This window comes from Dermacentor andersoni, chromosome 9 (genome assembly GCF_023375885.2).
Source record: "Dermacentor andersoni chromosome 9, qqDerAnde1_hic_scaffold, whole genome shotgun sequence".
NCBI classification, from domain to species: Eukaryota; Metazoa; Arthropoda; class Arachnida; order Ixodida; family Ixodidae; genus Dermacentor; species Dermacentor andersoni.
This window is the reverse complement of record NC_092822.1, coordinates 52,566,199-52,582,526: the sequence shown is the minus strand read 5'-3', so window position 1 is coordinate 52,582,526 and position 16,328 is coordinate 52,566,199. Positions and strand designations below refer to the sequence as shown.

Sequence of the window (16,328 nt, the reverse complement as noted above, 5' to 3'; positions counted from 1 at the left end):
ACGGGTTCCCAAACTTCGATCACCTTCAAATTCGATCTCTTTCTTTATAAACCATACCTCTTTCCCGCTATTATCGATCCCTGTATTAATTAGTATGAACCTTACGCATGCAATGTTGCGCAGCACGTTGCGCAAAAGTGAAATGAAGGCACCGAAACACGCGCAGGGGTTACAAAACAGAAGCGAGAAGCAGCGCGTCTGCGAGGAACTGAGCCACTCACCCTGGAACAGACGACATGTCGGAGGAATTCGCGTAGACGGGCGGTGAATAGGCGTCCGTAAGATCCCGGGCGGGTCCCGTCAATGCCAGGATGTTCTGGCGGCGGTCTCGGCTGTTGTTGCTGCTGCTGCTGCTGCTACCGCTGGGGCGTCGAATACGCGCCCTCGGCGAGTCAAGGGCGCTGAGGAACCGACGGTCAAGGCCTGCCCGGCGCGCACACCTCTCGCGCAAGCAAAGTGCTCGTTGTCGTCCCCGCCGACGCACCGGCGGACTTGTGATGTTGCGTCTCCTTCGGCCGCCGGACCCTCGGCGTGCCTGCGTTTTAAGTGGACAACCGCGTGCACGTGGCCAAGACAATCCGGTATAGTGACGGTCGGCGGCGGTGAAGGTGACGGTCGTCGATATTGACGCCTTCTCCGCGCTGACCGCGGACTCGTGCCAGGCGCCCTCTGGCAGCCCTTCGGCACGTCTTCGACGTCAGGGTTTGGGAAACACCTTCTTCCTCCCCCCTCTCGTTCAAAACGGCGGCGGGTATACTACGCACTAATGCGCTATACTATACAACCGCTCATTAGGCTTAGTGTATACGAGCTGCCCCTCTCCGGTCGGGGTCGAAGACGCTTGACCCGACCGCGCGCGCGACCCCGTTGCGTAGGATGACCAGACGAACATCCGCTTGCGTACTTCAGGAGCGACCCGGCCGCTTCGCGCTAATTCGTCTGCCAGATGTGTACGTGACGTCGAAGACGTTACTCTCTCTCCTCCTCCTCCTCCTCCTCTTGCTCTTCTCGCCTTGCTTTCCCCCTCCGATCGAACCGAACGTTCCCTTACAGCGCAATTTATTTTCTTTTCTTATTGTTGCTCTTGCGTCACGAAAAGGACTTTGGCTGATAGTTTAACGTTTCGCGAGGCGCGTTCCTTTCTCTCTCGTTATGGCTGTTTGCCTTCCTTCGGACGGTCGTTACGGAAGTTCAAGGACGGAGGTGGCGGAATGCGGAATGCGCTTTCATTTAGGTCTGTAGGTCACCGAGTAGAGTGGGTTAAGCTCGAAGAAATAGTTTTCCTTCTCTTTTTTTTTTTTTTTGTCTTTTCATTGCATTTGTCCGCACCGACATTACTATGCAGCTGCAGGTTAGTTAACAGACGTAACTGCCCGCTTTGGACCGAGAACTTTCGCTGACAGTCACTCAGTGCTTCGCCAAATGGGATGTCGTGGTGGGTTTTTTTTGTCTTGTTTTATATTTTTTATATTTCTTTACTGTACCATTGATCTTCTAGTCTCGGTAATGTTTTTTTATTAAGCGCCTTTCGTAATCTTTCGAGTGCGCTAGAAATCGCCAAATCGTCGCTCCCCCTACCTTCTTTCTTGCGAGCTTCCTGCGCTAGGACTTAGTCGATTTTTTTCCTTCGTCATGTTCAAGTAACGCGTATCACGTGACAGTATCAATGCCCTGTTACCATCTCACTTCGCTTTTCCTGTTGCCTATTCGCAAAGCGCCGACACTGTGCCAGTTCATATGTGAGCCTCTCTGCATTCATTTTCTCAGTTGAGCTTCGCATTATACCGTAAATGGTTACATTGCGGACTGCGCTACTCATGTGCTTGTTAACTTGGTTAAAAACTGCCAACTGCTGGACTACACAGCTGCAGTGTTATAGAGCGCATTCAAGGCTACTGTGTCTTCAGACACCCGGCCTCTTTCTGAAGACTCTCCTGCGTGCCTGGGAAGATGCCGGGAATTGGCTACATGCTAGCAAAAACCGTCCTTAGGATTTTTTTGCGCGAAGCTGGTCTGTATGAGCACCTTTGATTTGCCGAATCATTGTCATTGACTTATTACTATAAGCTGTGCTTTTTGAAACTGTACGATACATGTATATATAATTTGTGTCTACAGACGCTTTTACGTAGTTGCAGGCGCACATGTAGTGTGCGTGTACAATTAGTGTGCTTTTATGTGAGCGCATAGTTCGCGTCGCCTTGCGCTGCTTGTCAGAAACTCTGATCATATACCGCGTCCGACAGCAGGCGTTCATCCCGTTGTATTATTCGGTCGTCCCTCCGCATCCTCTTCTTTAGTTTCCCGCCTTGTTCCCTTTCCATTTACCGCAGTGTGGAGCATCAGGCTAGAGACACGCCCTTTCATTCTCCGCCCTTTCAATCCTTCATTAAATCCTTTTCTAGTTTTCTACAGTGATAGGACGGCCGTCCTTACAAGCGGGTATTACGACGCGGCGTTTACTAGCGGCAGTTCAAAGAACTATAGTCGGTGACAACCTAACAATTACAAACAACAACCGAGTTAGCTGCAGTCCGCTCACAGCTTAACGACTTTGCTTTCCTAATGCAAATGCTAGGCTGATTGAAAAATAGAAGCTACTTGTTTCAAGCTACGACGTTGTCTTTAGATGAGTCTTGAGATCAGAATCATCCATAGAATTTGTGCGAGAGAGTCAGGTTTCATCCTGAAATCAGCTACGCAAAGACCGATCTAGAAATAGGCTAGAAATGGAGATAGAGTACAACTGGGGATACTGGAAATCTTCTGAGCGGCGATATTCGAGGGTACGTGTCTTAATTAGCTGCCCGTCTGAGGCATTTGCCGACAAAGAGATTGCCGTTCCGATGCGATATAGAGAGAGTCCGCTACGTCACGGTTTTCAAATAAAAATTTAGTTCGAAGCAGTTAGCGCCCCTCGGTTGTTCCTGTCTTCTTTTCTTCCTCGTCTCTTTTGGGCTGTCTTTTTTTTTCTTCAATCGATCTGTACGCTGAAAATGGTTGCTTTAAACACATGGATGCGTTTGACGTCAGGTAAACAAGCGAACTTAATTGGCTGGCGCACGCAAATTGTGTTTGAGGTGGCCAGCGCTTACATATAACCTTATAATTCTTAGGTTGTCGCCCACTATAGCTCTTCTCTAGGAGTAAGTTTCATTGTCAGGACGGGAGAGGTAGAAATAGTGTCCACGCACATACCTTGTGCCAAGTGGGCAGACATGAGACTCCGAGATCCTCTCCGGAAGCAACTCGTCAGCCGCCGAGCGCTCGCGGGGTGTCCTCACTTGGTGGCCTTCCTGCAAGCAGAGTTGGAAGCGAGTTTGTAAGTCACCCTGTAAAGTGATAGCGTTTCATTCCACGAAATTAACGGCACATTGCTTAAAACAACAAAAGGACGAGTGAGAGTCCGTGGCAATTCGTGGTATTTAAAAAATGGCAGGCGTGAGAAATCACGAAGACATCAGAAAAGCAAGCGCTGTAGCTTCAGCACAAACACTGCAGCGTGAGACGCCTCAAGGAACGTAAGGTGAACTCTGATCGCGGTATAATCAATACGATTTGAATGAGAAGAGAAAGTACGGGCTTACTAATTTCAGCTGTATCTAGAAAGACAACAAGCGTAATAGCTTTTTTCACCTCGAGTACTTTGCGTGAACATAACCAAGGCGAGGAAGAAAATTCATTGTTATATGCTTAGCTTGCAAATTAACGCAGGTGGCCTTTGCACGCTTATGGAACGTAATAAAGAAAGAAAGCGAATGATTTTTACCGCGTCCAGGAGCTCTAGAAAATTCTATTATTTGAAAAACGAGCGCGCACGCACTGTTATCCCGGCGGGTCATAGCTACGCTGTTTCCAGCGAAAACGAAAGATTGTTCAACCTTTTCCGTAGAGGTCCTTGGTTCCGCTCTGGTATTCAGAGCAAATAGCCGGCACGAGATTAGCAGGCTCCAGCCTGTGCCCGAAGAAAGTGAATACGTGCGTACGCGTCCAGCTTGCGCGTAACCTTGGACAACAAATCAAGAAAAGAAGAAAGGAAACAAAAAGAGGGAGGGCGAGATACGTCTACTGACAAGCGAGCACCGCCCGCCAAATCACAGGTTTCTCTTTTTTTTTTTTTTCTCCGAAGGCCCCTCGGGCGACGGTCACGTCTGTAAACAACGGCGACACGCGAGTTCCTTTCGTGTCTGTTATTTTTTTTTTTTTTGTTTTGTTTAACGACCAACGACACCAGACAACACGTACTCTGTAAAGCGGCTCTAGGAAAACACGGCCAATAAATTTTACGTGTCGCGGCTCTTAGCGCGCCGACCTCAGCCTTCCAAGTGAACGGGCGCACCAGCTATTTTTTTAACGCAAAACACAGCTTCCACAGGAAAGCCCGGCTGTATAAAGTCTGGCGAGGTAAACGCTTAGCGTGGGGCGCAGGAGGTACCCGGGCTCAAGCATATACGCCGCGCGTCGCATCTTGCACCCCATCTCACGCTTTGTGACAACAAAAATGCACGCTTCGAAAGACGACATGTTCGCACAGCGTAAAAGACGAGGACTGAAGGAAGAACACAACACAGGCGCTTCCTTCAGTCCTCCTCTTTTGCGCTGTGCAAACAAGTCGATATTGAATCACCAACTCGCCCAAGCTTCCGCAGTATCAAGTTATACTTCGAAAGCCGCAGGAGATCCAACGTAGCCGGCGAGCGTTAATCGGGCAGCGAAGTATCACAGCTCCGGCCCGTTGCCAGGCGATGGTTAAAACTAAAGTGACGGCTCTTGGAACTTAATATGATACCTGTGATTTTTCCCCCGAGAAACTTGCATCATTACAATGCGAACGGAGACTTCGTAAAGCGGGTACATGGAGATGCAATCGGGCACTAGGAGGAAATCTAACCTGGCACGTCTTGGCCGGATGGGCACCGGAGCCGAACCGATGCACACTGAGCGCTGATCAGAACTGCCTGCGTTGGGACGTCACTGCTGGAGAACGCACCGAGCGAGACTGTAGCTCAGAGTGCCTCCCGTTATGTTCTTTGGCCTCGTGTATCGGGTCTCGTAGGGTCTCGTGCATTGTTTCTCACGATTGAGCTGGACGGGCGGAGGTCATTGCACCCGCTATTTTGAAGCCAAGCGCCAGTTCCTGTGTGCCTGCACACGATCGATGATTTGATAATGGCTCGGGGGGAGACTGGGAGTCGATAGTAGCGATGCTGGAAGCGGGCGACCGCTTCGCGGTTGTTGATGTACGCTGGTTGAGGGTTCGGGCGGTAGTGGGGCAAGGGTCAGCCACTTCATTCATTCATACATTCATTCATTCATTCATTCATTCATTCATTCATTCATTCATTCATTCATTCATTCATTCATTCATTCATTCGTACACATTCTCTGAGGAGTTTCGGGAGTAGAGAGACATGAATCCGGGGAGATCTGCGTAACCTTAGGCAACTACATAGTATGGACAGTGAACAGGTGCTTGTGCCGCACTAACTTCCTTTTACACCTCGTTGCTGTCTTACGATTGCATTGTGCACCGTAGTATGGCAAAGGCTGTGCTGCGTTCCTCCTCGAGGTTCACTTAGGGAAGTCAAGGTCGTCGATTTTGGGGAGATGAAAAGGTAGGAAGTTACGGGCCCAAAAACAAATACTGTCGGCTCCGAGGGCCAAACAGTTCGGTGTCAAAGCCACCGTAAGAAGCACTCAGACTCTGCGTGCCTGCCTGCGTTTGCAAGCATGTATGTGCGTTTTCGTCCCTTTTTTTCTTTTTTTTTTTTCTGAGTGCGCGCGCTTTTCACGCTATAGCCCTCGACAGTCGCAAGTGAAGTGAATCATCACGGCAGCTACCATAGCGTGAAAAAACGTAGAACGAGGCCGGAAAGCCAAAGATTGAGGGCGGAAACCCGGAAATTGACAGCGACGTGGAAAGCCGGTTGGCTGTCACCGTAACAGTCTATGGAGCGCAGGCAACACCTGAACATAAATCAGCAGGGCAGCAGAAGAGCAGAAAAGGGGAGGAAGAATGACAGAGGTATCGATTGGATTAGCACAAGTGCGTGCAGATGACAGCTCAGCTCGCAAAACTGGCTCATCAAGAGCTTAAACTAGCTCAATGTGTCCTTTTCGTGCTGAACTTTTCGTGCTTTCCAACGTGTATATGGTTGAACTCTTTTCTTGCTTAGCACAATACCTGTCGCAGTGGAACAGAAGGCACCACTATACGATAAAGAGACTACAAATACTGCCCCTCTTATAACCAAGCTTTCCTTAGATACTCTTCCTGGTTTGTTTGGCTATTGTTAACGCATAAATCACGCCGAGCAACGTGTTCGCATGAAAGTATTTACGGACAACGTTGTGGCAGAAATCCGAGTGGTGGTGATACGAGACCATCAGAGGTGCCGAAAAAGCGGAAAGCAAAAACAAAAAAAAAGCAAAGGATACAGCAAACAATGCCAGATATCAGAGTAAAGGCAACAACGTCCGTGCAAACGCCTCGAAAGCTTCGCGTTCTCGCGGTTCCAATACAGGCGTCAGACCTGCGCATTTTTTTCTCCCTTTCTTACTGCGGACGTGACTCGAGACTTGAGATTGGCTGTTATCTTCGGTAAGCGTCAAGTGTTTTGAAAGAGCAGGTATGCAGTGGTGGCAGTCTACTATACGCTAGCCCACCTCGGTATACCACAGCACCGGGATAGAGAATTGAGGGCGTTTCAATCATCATATTTACGTATTCAAATGCCGAGTTCGCCGCATACTTGAAAGTATAGTTCTTACGTGTGGTATGTATGGGTGCGAGGCACATAGAAAATCTTATTTTTTTTTTCTTCTAAATTTGTTTTCTGGCGAAATCGACTCATATGGCTGCACAGCTCAGGCTGCTTATAGTCCAGAAACTGCGGTATCCACTCATATGCTTACAGCTTACACCTATATGGCGGATACAAGCGTTAGTCCAGGCGAACGTTGTGTTGTACACCATGGTTACTTAGTATGCTGGCGACGCCGGACGAGCTTAAAGGAGCAAGCAGAGATCTACCACGGTTCGTTTTTCCTGGTATTTCTTTCGTGTCTTTCTTATTATTATTTCCTATTTTTTCAAGTTCTTTCGACTTCTATTCTAATCGATAACCCACGATACAGTGTCTTCTCCTTTGCCGCTACTTTCTATTCGAAATCGGGAAGCGAAAAGCGAGTGCAAAGAAGTAAATGTGAGAAACTACACTAATGTGTACCGGTTGAGACGTGGCCTCGGAGATCGCTCTGGCCGGTGAAATCTCGGAGGCCACGAATCTCGGAGGCCACGGTTGAGACTTAAATATTGCACTAGTGAAAACAGAAAACGGGAGGTGAGTCAGAGAGAAAGCACGACGAGACAGCCGAAAAAAGGTAAGGAATTCTAAAAAATATTTTTTTTTTTCAAGCAACAACACTGTCGGTCAAGTGGAGTGAAATCGAGCCGTTGTGTTCCATCCGTGCTTTCAAACTGGCATCATTCCTTGGAGCCAGTGTCGATAACTTAGCGAGAAATTCGATAAATTTAGCAAGCTTTAGACTTTTAGACATCCAGCGACGTTTCGTTGGTGATCCTTTCAGTGACGCAAATAGCCGATAAATTTGACTGGTGGAAGCCCTGGATGGATTTTGGCTTTCAGTGTCCCGCACCTCATGTGATCCCAAAAGAGATGAATGTGCCTCCATCTGTCGCTACTTCTAAGGAAGTACCGCATAGCACGTTAAGGACTCATGTGAGCGTATCAAAACTGCTTTTCTGGGCAAAGCACAATCTCGAGATCCGATGCAATTTTCGAAATTTCTGTTTCTCTTCGCACCTTCCGACCGTTGACTCGGCACTGAAGTAGGAAATTTAAAACTAGAATTTAAATACAATAAAGAGGACGCCTACGAGCAATATAAATATATAAAAAAAAAAAACATTTCGAGCAAGGAATCCTTATCACCACTTCGCTACACTTCTTTTCTTCTTCTTTTTTTTTTGCTAAAAACAGAACTTTGTTGCCGCGACCTGGCGACTTCGTCGAAAAATAAACTTAGCAACGCTGGGTCGAACACCGGCATGAAAAAAAAAAGGAAAAAAAGGAGAAAAAAAAACAGCCTTATCCGCCCTACTGCTGCGAGGTAATCAACCCTATACCGCGACACGCTCTTTTACTGCGTGCCATATTACGTGTCCCCGTCTCGAATCGATACAACGGGTAATCTCTTTTCTTTTGCTTCTCCCGCCGGGGAACAGTGCAACGACAGGCAGGTGGTATACATAAAACTTCAGCCTATTAACGACTGACCACCGCTGTGTTACACGTTGCGCAAGCCCACGTCGGCTCCCCGCGTAGAAGAAGCGAGCGAAGGCCGGTGTTCGATGGCAGGGGAGGAGGGCGGTGCGAGGGGGACCGTATAGTTTCACTTTCTTTCTCTCGCCTGCATTAGCCGCGTTCCCTCACCCCCATCTCTCTCTCTCTCTCTCTCTCTCCGGAGGCCGGTGTTCGATGTCAGAGGAGGAGGGTGGTGCGAGGGAGACCGTATCGTTTCACTTTCTCTCTCGCCCGCATTAGCCGCGTTCCCTCACCCCCAGCTCTCTCTCTCTCTCTCTCCGGTGCCCCGCGAGCGTCCATTCGCGTTCTCGCTTTATTTGAACGTCGCCGCCGCGTTCGCCTTGAAACAGAGAGGGAAATCTATAGCAGGCCGTGCTTCACGCGTCTTGTCGTGCGGCAATTAGCCGAGGCGCGCCGCGGCATACTGCGATCGCCGTTGTGTACCGCTGCGCTACTATTACACCGGGGGAGAGAGAGGCGAGGGATCAAGTGCAGCGAGAGTTAGGCACCCTACTTGCACCGCCGGTGTGTGTGTGCTGCCCTTTCTTCCATTTCCTCCTCTTCTTTCCCTGCTAAACCTGTGCGAAAGCAGAACGCCGAGCCTGAAACTGGATGTCGAATCGATTTTCTTGCTTTAGAACGCGTTGCGTTTTCCCTTTCTTTCTTTCTTGCTTTCCCCTCTTCAATTCCCACCGCTGATTGACCCAGAATGGCGTCCTTGAATCGCGCTGTGCGATAACAGCCGCCTGTCGATGCAGAGAGAAAAAAAAAAAAAGAAAAGCATCGGCGCCGGTTCTTAGCGCTGCATGCAGTAGCTGCCGACTATTGACGACGACAACAAACCGCCGGGAAGGGGGCTTCGCCGCACACCACGCCTCCGGGAGAACGATTTTTTTTTTTTTTTTTTTTTGCTACTTCACTTCTTTTCCTCTTCTGTGGCGTCAAGTACGCAATGACTCTCGTGAAGCGGTGAATCGCTCCCAAAGCTAGATCTCGGGCCAGCTAACCACTACTAGGTGCGTTATGAAATCAAATGAAATGAAATCAAATCAAATGAAAAGGTTTCATTTCCATGCGTAGTTTAAATATAGAGGAGCTGCAAAGAAAGGGGGGAAAATAAAGCTGACCCAGATAGTTCGGTGAAGCGACAGCCCCCCCCCCCCCGCCTTTTTTTTTTTTCTTCAGCAGCCGGAGAAGCGAATGCAAATGGTCTCGGCCACTTCTTACAAATGAGCTCCTCTAAGACTAATGAGAAATGAAATATTATGCGCTTAATAAGAAATAAATAAATAAACGTGGGAAGAAGAATCTATGACACAACACGCAATCGCGGTTTACGTGTACCCCGTCCTATTTTGTTTTGTTTTTCCTGTCAATATCTATTCATCGCACAACATGTCTCATTACAGTCAGCCGACTCGCCCAACTATGATTGCCGACTGGCTAACCAAGTTTCGAGGTGGGAAAAGCAAGATTTCGCAATGCTCATTTTCGTGCCTAATAGCATATCGCGTCCGCACGTGGTCTTCAATATAACGCGATAACTTGGACGTATAAAAGACATTAGGCAAGTGAGGTTGTTTGTTATTCTTGGCCCCTCTGGTTACTTAACATAAGATGTCAGGTTTCGATCGCCAGGCTTAAATTACATGTATTCTAAAGATGGAATCCAGTATTTCAGCAATAACTGTCTGCACGTTCCAGTTATTCAGTCCCAGAAAGTTTTCAGGAATGAGTTCCTGCTATTTAATAGTTTGACATATCCTGAGGTAAGTACAGTCAGTGACGAGCAGAAATTAACCATCACACCGATATTAGGTAAGTGAGTCTGTTCGTTATTCTAGTCACTATACCGGTTACCAGTATCAGATAAGGTCAAGATTCACCAGGCTTAAACATAACACGAGCTAAAGATCAAATCTTGCACGCTGTAGTTTTTCAGTCAGAAAATACTTTCAGTAATGATCTGTTGGTATTCAACTGTTTGATATAAGGCGAGAGCCTCTACAGCATAATTACTTGTATAACGAAATGACATGTATAACGAAGGAATAATTCTGTCCCGCTCCTACTATGAGTGGTGTGGTGCGCGGCCTTTACAACGAAGTCACCTGTATAACGAATGATCCCGGAGACCTCAAGCACTTCGCTATAAAGGCGTTCGACTCTATGCTTAGGCAATGCCATTCAGAGAGTATCAGCAAATAACCATCACGCCAAACTGTAGATAAAGAAACTAAAGAAAAGCTCCATATCTTTCTTGTTCAGCTTACACTTTATCAACGTCCCCTGATAAACGTGTGGCTTCGAGAAGCGGATGGCACAATCCTGGGGCCCTTAGCATCCTTAAAACAAGCGGCGAAATTTATTAGCATGTCTATCAGACTCTTGCGCGATGTGTCGGTGATAATGAATATCCCGTGCGCTTGTGTTTGAGAAGCGCCAGCATTTCGCTGCCGGAAGCCATGGCGTTCGCGTCGAGAGACCCGCGCGCACGCTGAACCCGTGACGGCAACGGCGCAGAAAGGAAAAGTGAGACAAAAAAAATATTATGTTAGAACGATCGCTGAATCAGCACTTGGCCCGGAATTATTGCCGTACAGATTGCCTTTCACCGCATCCCCTCAGTCGTCCGTTTCTTAAATTCCACCAAAAGAAAAAAAAAAGCTTTTCAGGTTGATCTAGAGTTGCAGAACACTTCAACGTTCTTTTTTGTTTGTTTGTTATTTTTCTCCCTAGCACGATCGCACCTCTCCACCTTCAGTTTCCAGCTCGCAGCGTAATTACAAACAGCACGAGCAGCACCGACCACGGCGATTCCATCACCAGCTTCTAGAACTTCAAAAGTTGATCAAACTTGCACCTCAATTTTTAAAAGTTGATCCCCCACCAGCCTCGTCAATTTTTAGTCATATATCATGCAACGGGGCTGTGACCACTAACAAAAGAAAGAGAGGGCTTGTTATTCTCAGCGAAGCTCGTTTCTGCAGAATAACAAAACGCGTGCGCACTAAAGGCCGCAAAATACGGTACAAAGATAGGGCAGCCGAACCTAGGTGAACTAGCTGCTGCACGGAACTAAAACGTACTACAGAGTGACATGCCCACCGCGCCAGCGCAAACGCGAGCAGTCAACGCGCGCCCACCCGCATGTCATTCCCGTGCCTCGCAATGTGATTCCGCGGGCGAGTATACGACAGATAAAGCGGGTGATGTTATATAGGTGCATTTATATAGAGCTGCGGGTTGGTGCGGAAACGTGAGGGGGCACCTCCTAGATAGATAACAGGGCAGTGACCGCGGACACAGCTTCTCCGGATAAGGGAGACACGGAGACACTGTCAATTATGGACGCACACTCGGGCTGTCTACGCGGGAACATCGATTCCAATAGGAGGGGGGGGGGGAGAGAAGGTCGAGAGAAAGGAGAGGGGAGGAATGGAGGTTTTCTGCTTGGTCCTGGCTGCATGGGAGGGGAAGTGTATAGGCTCTTGTTTGTTCTGTAGTGCTAGTGAAAGCGAGAGGGGGGGGGGGGGGGGTCATGCCGCTCGACGGAACCGTGATGACCGTCCGCGCGGCAACGGACCCGTCGGACGAGTGATTTGCGGCCCACTCTGCCGAAAAGTGCGCGTGGGGCTCCGAATTTGGAGCAACTGGAAGAAAGCTCGCCTTCGTCTTTTAGACTGTCGCAATCGATTGGGAGAAAGAAAGAAAAAAAAAGAAAGGCGAGTGCTGTGTCGGAAGAGATTATTTGGACCGTGTGCGCAGATAATGAGCGGTAGCGCTTAAACGATACAGGGTTGTTGCTTCGTGGAGCACGAAGCCGCTGCGATCGAATTGCTCCGTGCTTCAAGCGGATTATCGGAGACGAAGGTGCGGTGGCACGCTTCGGAGATACGTAAGCCTCGCCCACTCGGAACCGTGGGAGGATAAATTTTTTTGAAAGCGGCCGCGAAGGCCGCCCGTCGATGATCCGGCTGCCTTTGGAAGTTTGTTCTGATTGCCGAAAGACGTTCTGGGTCATGTCCCTTTCATTCCACAGATTCCGAAGTATCGGCGTACTGATATCGGGTGTGTATTTCCTTTTTCTCTCTTTCTTTTACGGGCACTTTATTTTTCCTCGTTTCTTTCAGCGACTTTCACCGAAAGACGTTCGGGGTCATGTTACTTTCATTCCGTGGATTCCGATATGTGTAACGTCGACGTGTTGGTATCGGTGTCCCCTTTTGCCTTCATTCTTTTTTTCTTTTTTTGTTTCAGAGACACATTCACTCAAAATCGAGCACCGACGGAGCTTTCCTTTCCCGTCGTCTTTTGGCCGCAATGATGGACTGTTCTTGAGGGGCTTTCCCTTTATCCATTCTTGTTTTTTTCCTTCTTCTTCTTGGATGCCACAATTACGACACGGTGGGAAGCGGTGGCCTCGGTGCGCGCTGTGCAAACGCAAGCTGCTGCTTCGCACAGATTTGCGAAAGTGCATTCCGGTGTTGCGAGCGCTTCCCCCCGGCACTTTGCCAAGCGTGAGAATTAGGCCTGGAAGGAGCTCGGATGGCGTTCCCTGCTATACCAGGTGCTGCGCATCAGGTATGGACTTCTATCCCGGCAACGCCATTGCGCAACTTCACTTAAAAACAGATTTGAATTCTTGGCTACTGCGCCCAGCCGTCGCGTGCGTAGGTGCTATACTGGAATACGGTTAACTCGGGGATCGGGCCGGATAAGCTGACGTCACCTGCTTCCTCCCGCGTTCCATTCTACTTCCAAATTGGGGCCAAGGCTTTATACGCGATTGGATATCGTGCAAAAAAAAAAAAGAAAAAGGAAAAGCTAGTTAAACCCACTGAAAGATTAGGCGAGTGAAAAATAAACAAACGGATAGCAGACCACATGATGTTAAACCTAACGGCTGGGTTAAACGGAAGAGTTAGCGAAGTTAACAAAATTAACCGACACATGCGGGCTGCCAGTAACGTTAACCTAGGTCACACGTCACAAATAGTGACAGAGAGAGAGAGAGAAAAAAAATTCTGCAATACAGAAGGTAACGGCAGAAGAATAATGCCTAGAAGAAGTAAATGATTCCTTAGATTTCTGAATTGATACATGAATCTCGACTCGGCGGAGCGTAAGATATAGTTAGCACTCATGCGAGAGGCGCTTATCTGGTGCCACTAGCTTAAGGCCTCTAATCAGAGGCTGGTAGTACTCTTGAAATAAATAAATAAATAAATAAATAAGTAAATAAATAAATAAATACGATACAGCGCACAGAATTTTATGCGTACGCGGTGCTTTGTGATGGTAAAACCTATGAAGTCGGTGAAAGAAAATTTCCAAGCTATCACAATAAATTATTAGAAAGCCTGGATTTTAAGCTCATGGGTCTACTGCATAGAAAATTAGTCACTCTCGCTGCATCATCGAGTCATATTGTCTAAGATAAATGGCGTGGAAAGTTTGTTCAAAATCTTCTCTGTGTTTTGACTGAGCAGGGTAACTATGAACAAGTTTCTGTGTGCGTTCATTGGATCGATAAAACTGAAAGGCAGACTAGTTGGTTTGACTTCATAGTGGAAAGTTTTGTGCGCACTGAACGAAGACAAGAAAAGGACACAAAGACCAGCGCAGTCTTTTTGTCCTTTTTCTTGATGTCCTCGTTCAGAGGTGCGCAAAATTTTCCGCAATGAATGCATTGGATAGTTCTTTTTGTTTTTTTCATGTGGTATGCCTGTCACTTTCCGATGAGTCGGTGAGGCATGCAGTGCAACATGGCCACAAATCTCTGCACTATATAGTGATTAACACGCGTACACAACAATAGTGTAGCTCTGTTAGTTTCTTCGCCTCCATTTGCACGAAAGTCCGAGCGCCGAGTTCGAGTCTGAGCATAATGCCCCGTTTCTGGGCGCGTCCCATGCGCCAATGAGCGTCACTGCTTCGCAGTTTGGCACATAAGCTCTGCTCAGTCGTCGATGACGTTGAGCGGGAAATCAGAGCTAGACATTCTGTTAGACATCTTGTTAGACATGTTAGACATCTGTTCTTCACCGTGCACCTAACTCTAAGTACAACAACTTTTCTTTTTTTTTTTTGCACTTCGCCTCGCTCGAAATGCGGCCGCAGTCGCGCCCACGACCTCGCGCTGACCAGCACAATGCTGCAGCCAATGGTCTATAGTGCTGAAGGCCACATAATTCATGTCGGTATCTATCTATCTATCTATCTATCTATCTATCTATCTATCTATCTATCTATCTATCTATCTATCTATCTATCTATCTATCTATCTATCTATCTATCTATCTATCTATCTATCTATCTATCTATCTATAAGTGACATTATCATCCTCGAAGTGCCAAGTTTTATTCATTTTGCACGGGGGTTTCAGCGGGGGCAGGCATGTGTTATAGTGTGTCCTTCGAGCAAGATACCACCTTGAAACTCTTAGCGGATTATTACTCCTGTCAGATATACACGCCAGCTTAAGCTATCGGTAAAGGTCGCAACACCGTGTTTCAGTGCCTGTGCCAAGTCAGTGGGGTATCTCCGGCAGGAGCGGCATTTACATGATCGTGACAATTAAGCGTCGCGTCGCGTCACATTTCTAGCGCGTCACATTCATGCGAGCGGCTGCAAAGCGCTAGGAAGGCGAATCGCATTGATGCGACCGGAGAGAGTATAGTTCGAGACGGGGCAAGCCATCTCGCGCGGGGCATGTACAGTGCTCACGGAATGAAACGCGTCAATTTAGGGCTAAGTAATGCGCATACTTTCGCTTCAACCGGCTGCAGTTTGTGTCACATCGACGTAATTCTGGCGCGTACACTTACATCGGAGCCCTCGTCACCTTTGGTGACCAAATTCCTAGCGACATGACATTGTGCTCTCGCGTACTTTGCACATATGTAGGGTTGTACTAAATGCCCCGTGTCCTATTTCAATCCGTGAGCACTGTACACGTTGGCGTATCGCGTTGAGGGATAGAGACGGCGGCTGCCGTCGTGTGTTCTCCTATAGGCGCAGGATATCAATGCTGTCGCATAGTGATTACCGCCATGCGCTGAAAAAATGTGGCGAGATAATGTCTCGTTCATGTAAACGTTTCTAATGACTGTGCCGACAGAGCTGCCCGTGCTACCCACAAAAGAGCCCCACTATGGTTCAACTGCTTTCTTCATTTTTTTTAAAAAAACCGGATGCTACACGGCAGTGCAACAAACAAGCCAGTCATGTGACCTTCATGCTGCGGTGTTCGCCTAATCTTGTCGATTCATCACTTGCACTCGCGCTCGACTGCTCGTTGCGACCGAACTCGTTACCTGGTCTTCCCGATAAGAAGCAACTCTGCTCTGTCGCTTGCGCCTGAGGGCGTTGTATTTACGAGCGGTTACTCATCCTCGAGTGTAATGGCCGGCAGCGCTGACTGCAACGCCGGTTTGTGGCCCGAAGAAACAATGGAACACCCACTGTGTGTGACTGCGCTTCCCTAGAAGAGCAACGACCAGCCCTTCTCACCCACCCTTGCCATCTGGATCGAAGACTTTTCTCTGAGAGCAAGATACCGCAGCAGAGGTAAGTCATAAGAGTGCTTCTGTGGTGTTCTTATGAAGGCTAGCGGCCTGAGTGATCGCCGCGTCAGGCAGTGATGAATGTTCCGGTTCGTCCTCATCTCTAGCACACCTGAACACCGTGTTATCTATCTATCTATCTATCTATCTATCTATCTATCTATCTATCTATCTATCTATCTATCTATCTATCTATCTATCTATCTATCTATCTATCTATCTATCTATCTATCTATCTATCTATCTATCTATCTATCTATCTATCTATCTATCTATCTATCTATCTATCTATCTATCTATCTATCTATCTATCTATCTATCTATCTATCTATCTATCTATCTATCTGCGACATTATCATCTTCGAAGTGCCAAGTTTTATTCAATTTGCACGTGCTTCAGCGGGGGCAGGTAAATATGGTGTGAGCATTAGT

The 16,328-nt window shown here is 47.8% G+C and overlaps 1 protein-coding gene across 1 annotated transcript in view; it reads right to left on the bottom strand.

Moving 5' to 3' along the window:
* Nucleotides 1-3,292, bottom strand: part of LOC126528028 (peroxidase-like) — a 31,201-nt gene extending 27,909 nt beyond the window's left edge. The window contains exons 1-2 of the mRNA XM_050175877.3: nucleotides 3,199-3,292; nucleotides 222-535 (exon numbers count right to left, since the gene is read on the bottom strand). Of these exons, the coding sequence (XP_050031834.1) occupies nucleotides 222-238 (17 nt within the window). The 5' untranslated portion in view covers nucleotides 239-535; nucleotides 3,199-3,292. The remainder of the gene's footprint in view (nucleotides 1-221; nucleotides 536-3,198) is intronic.
* Nucleotides 3,293-16,328: the final 13,036 nt, after the last annotated feature.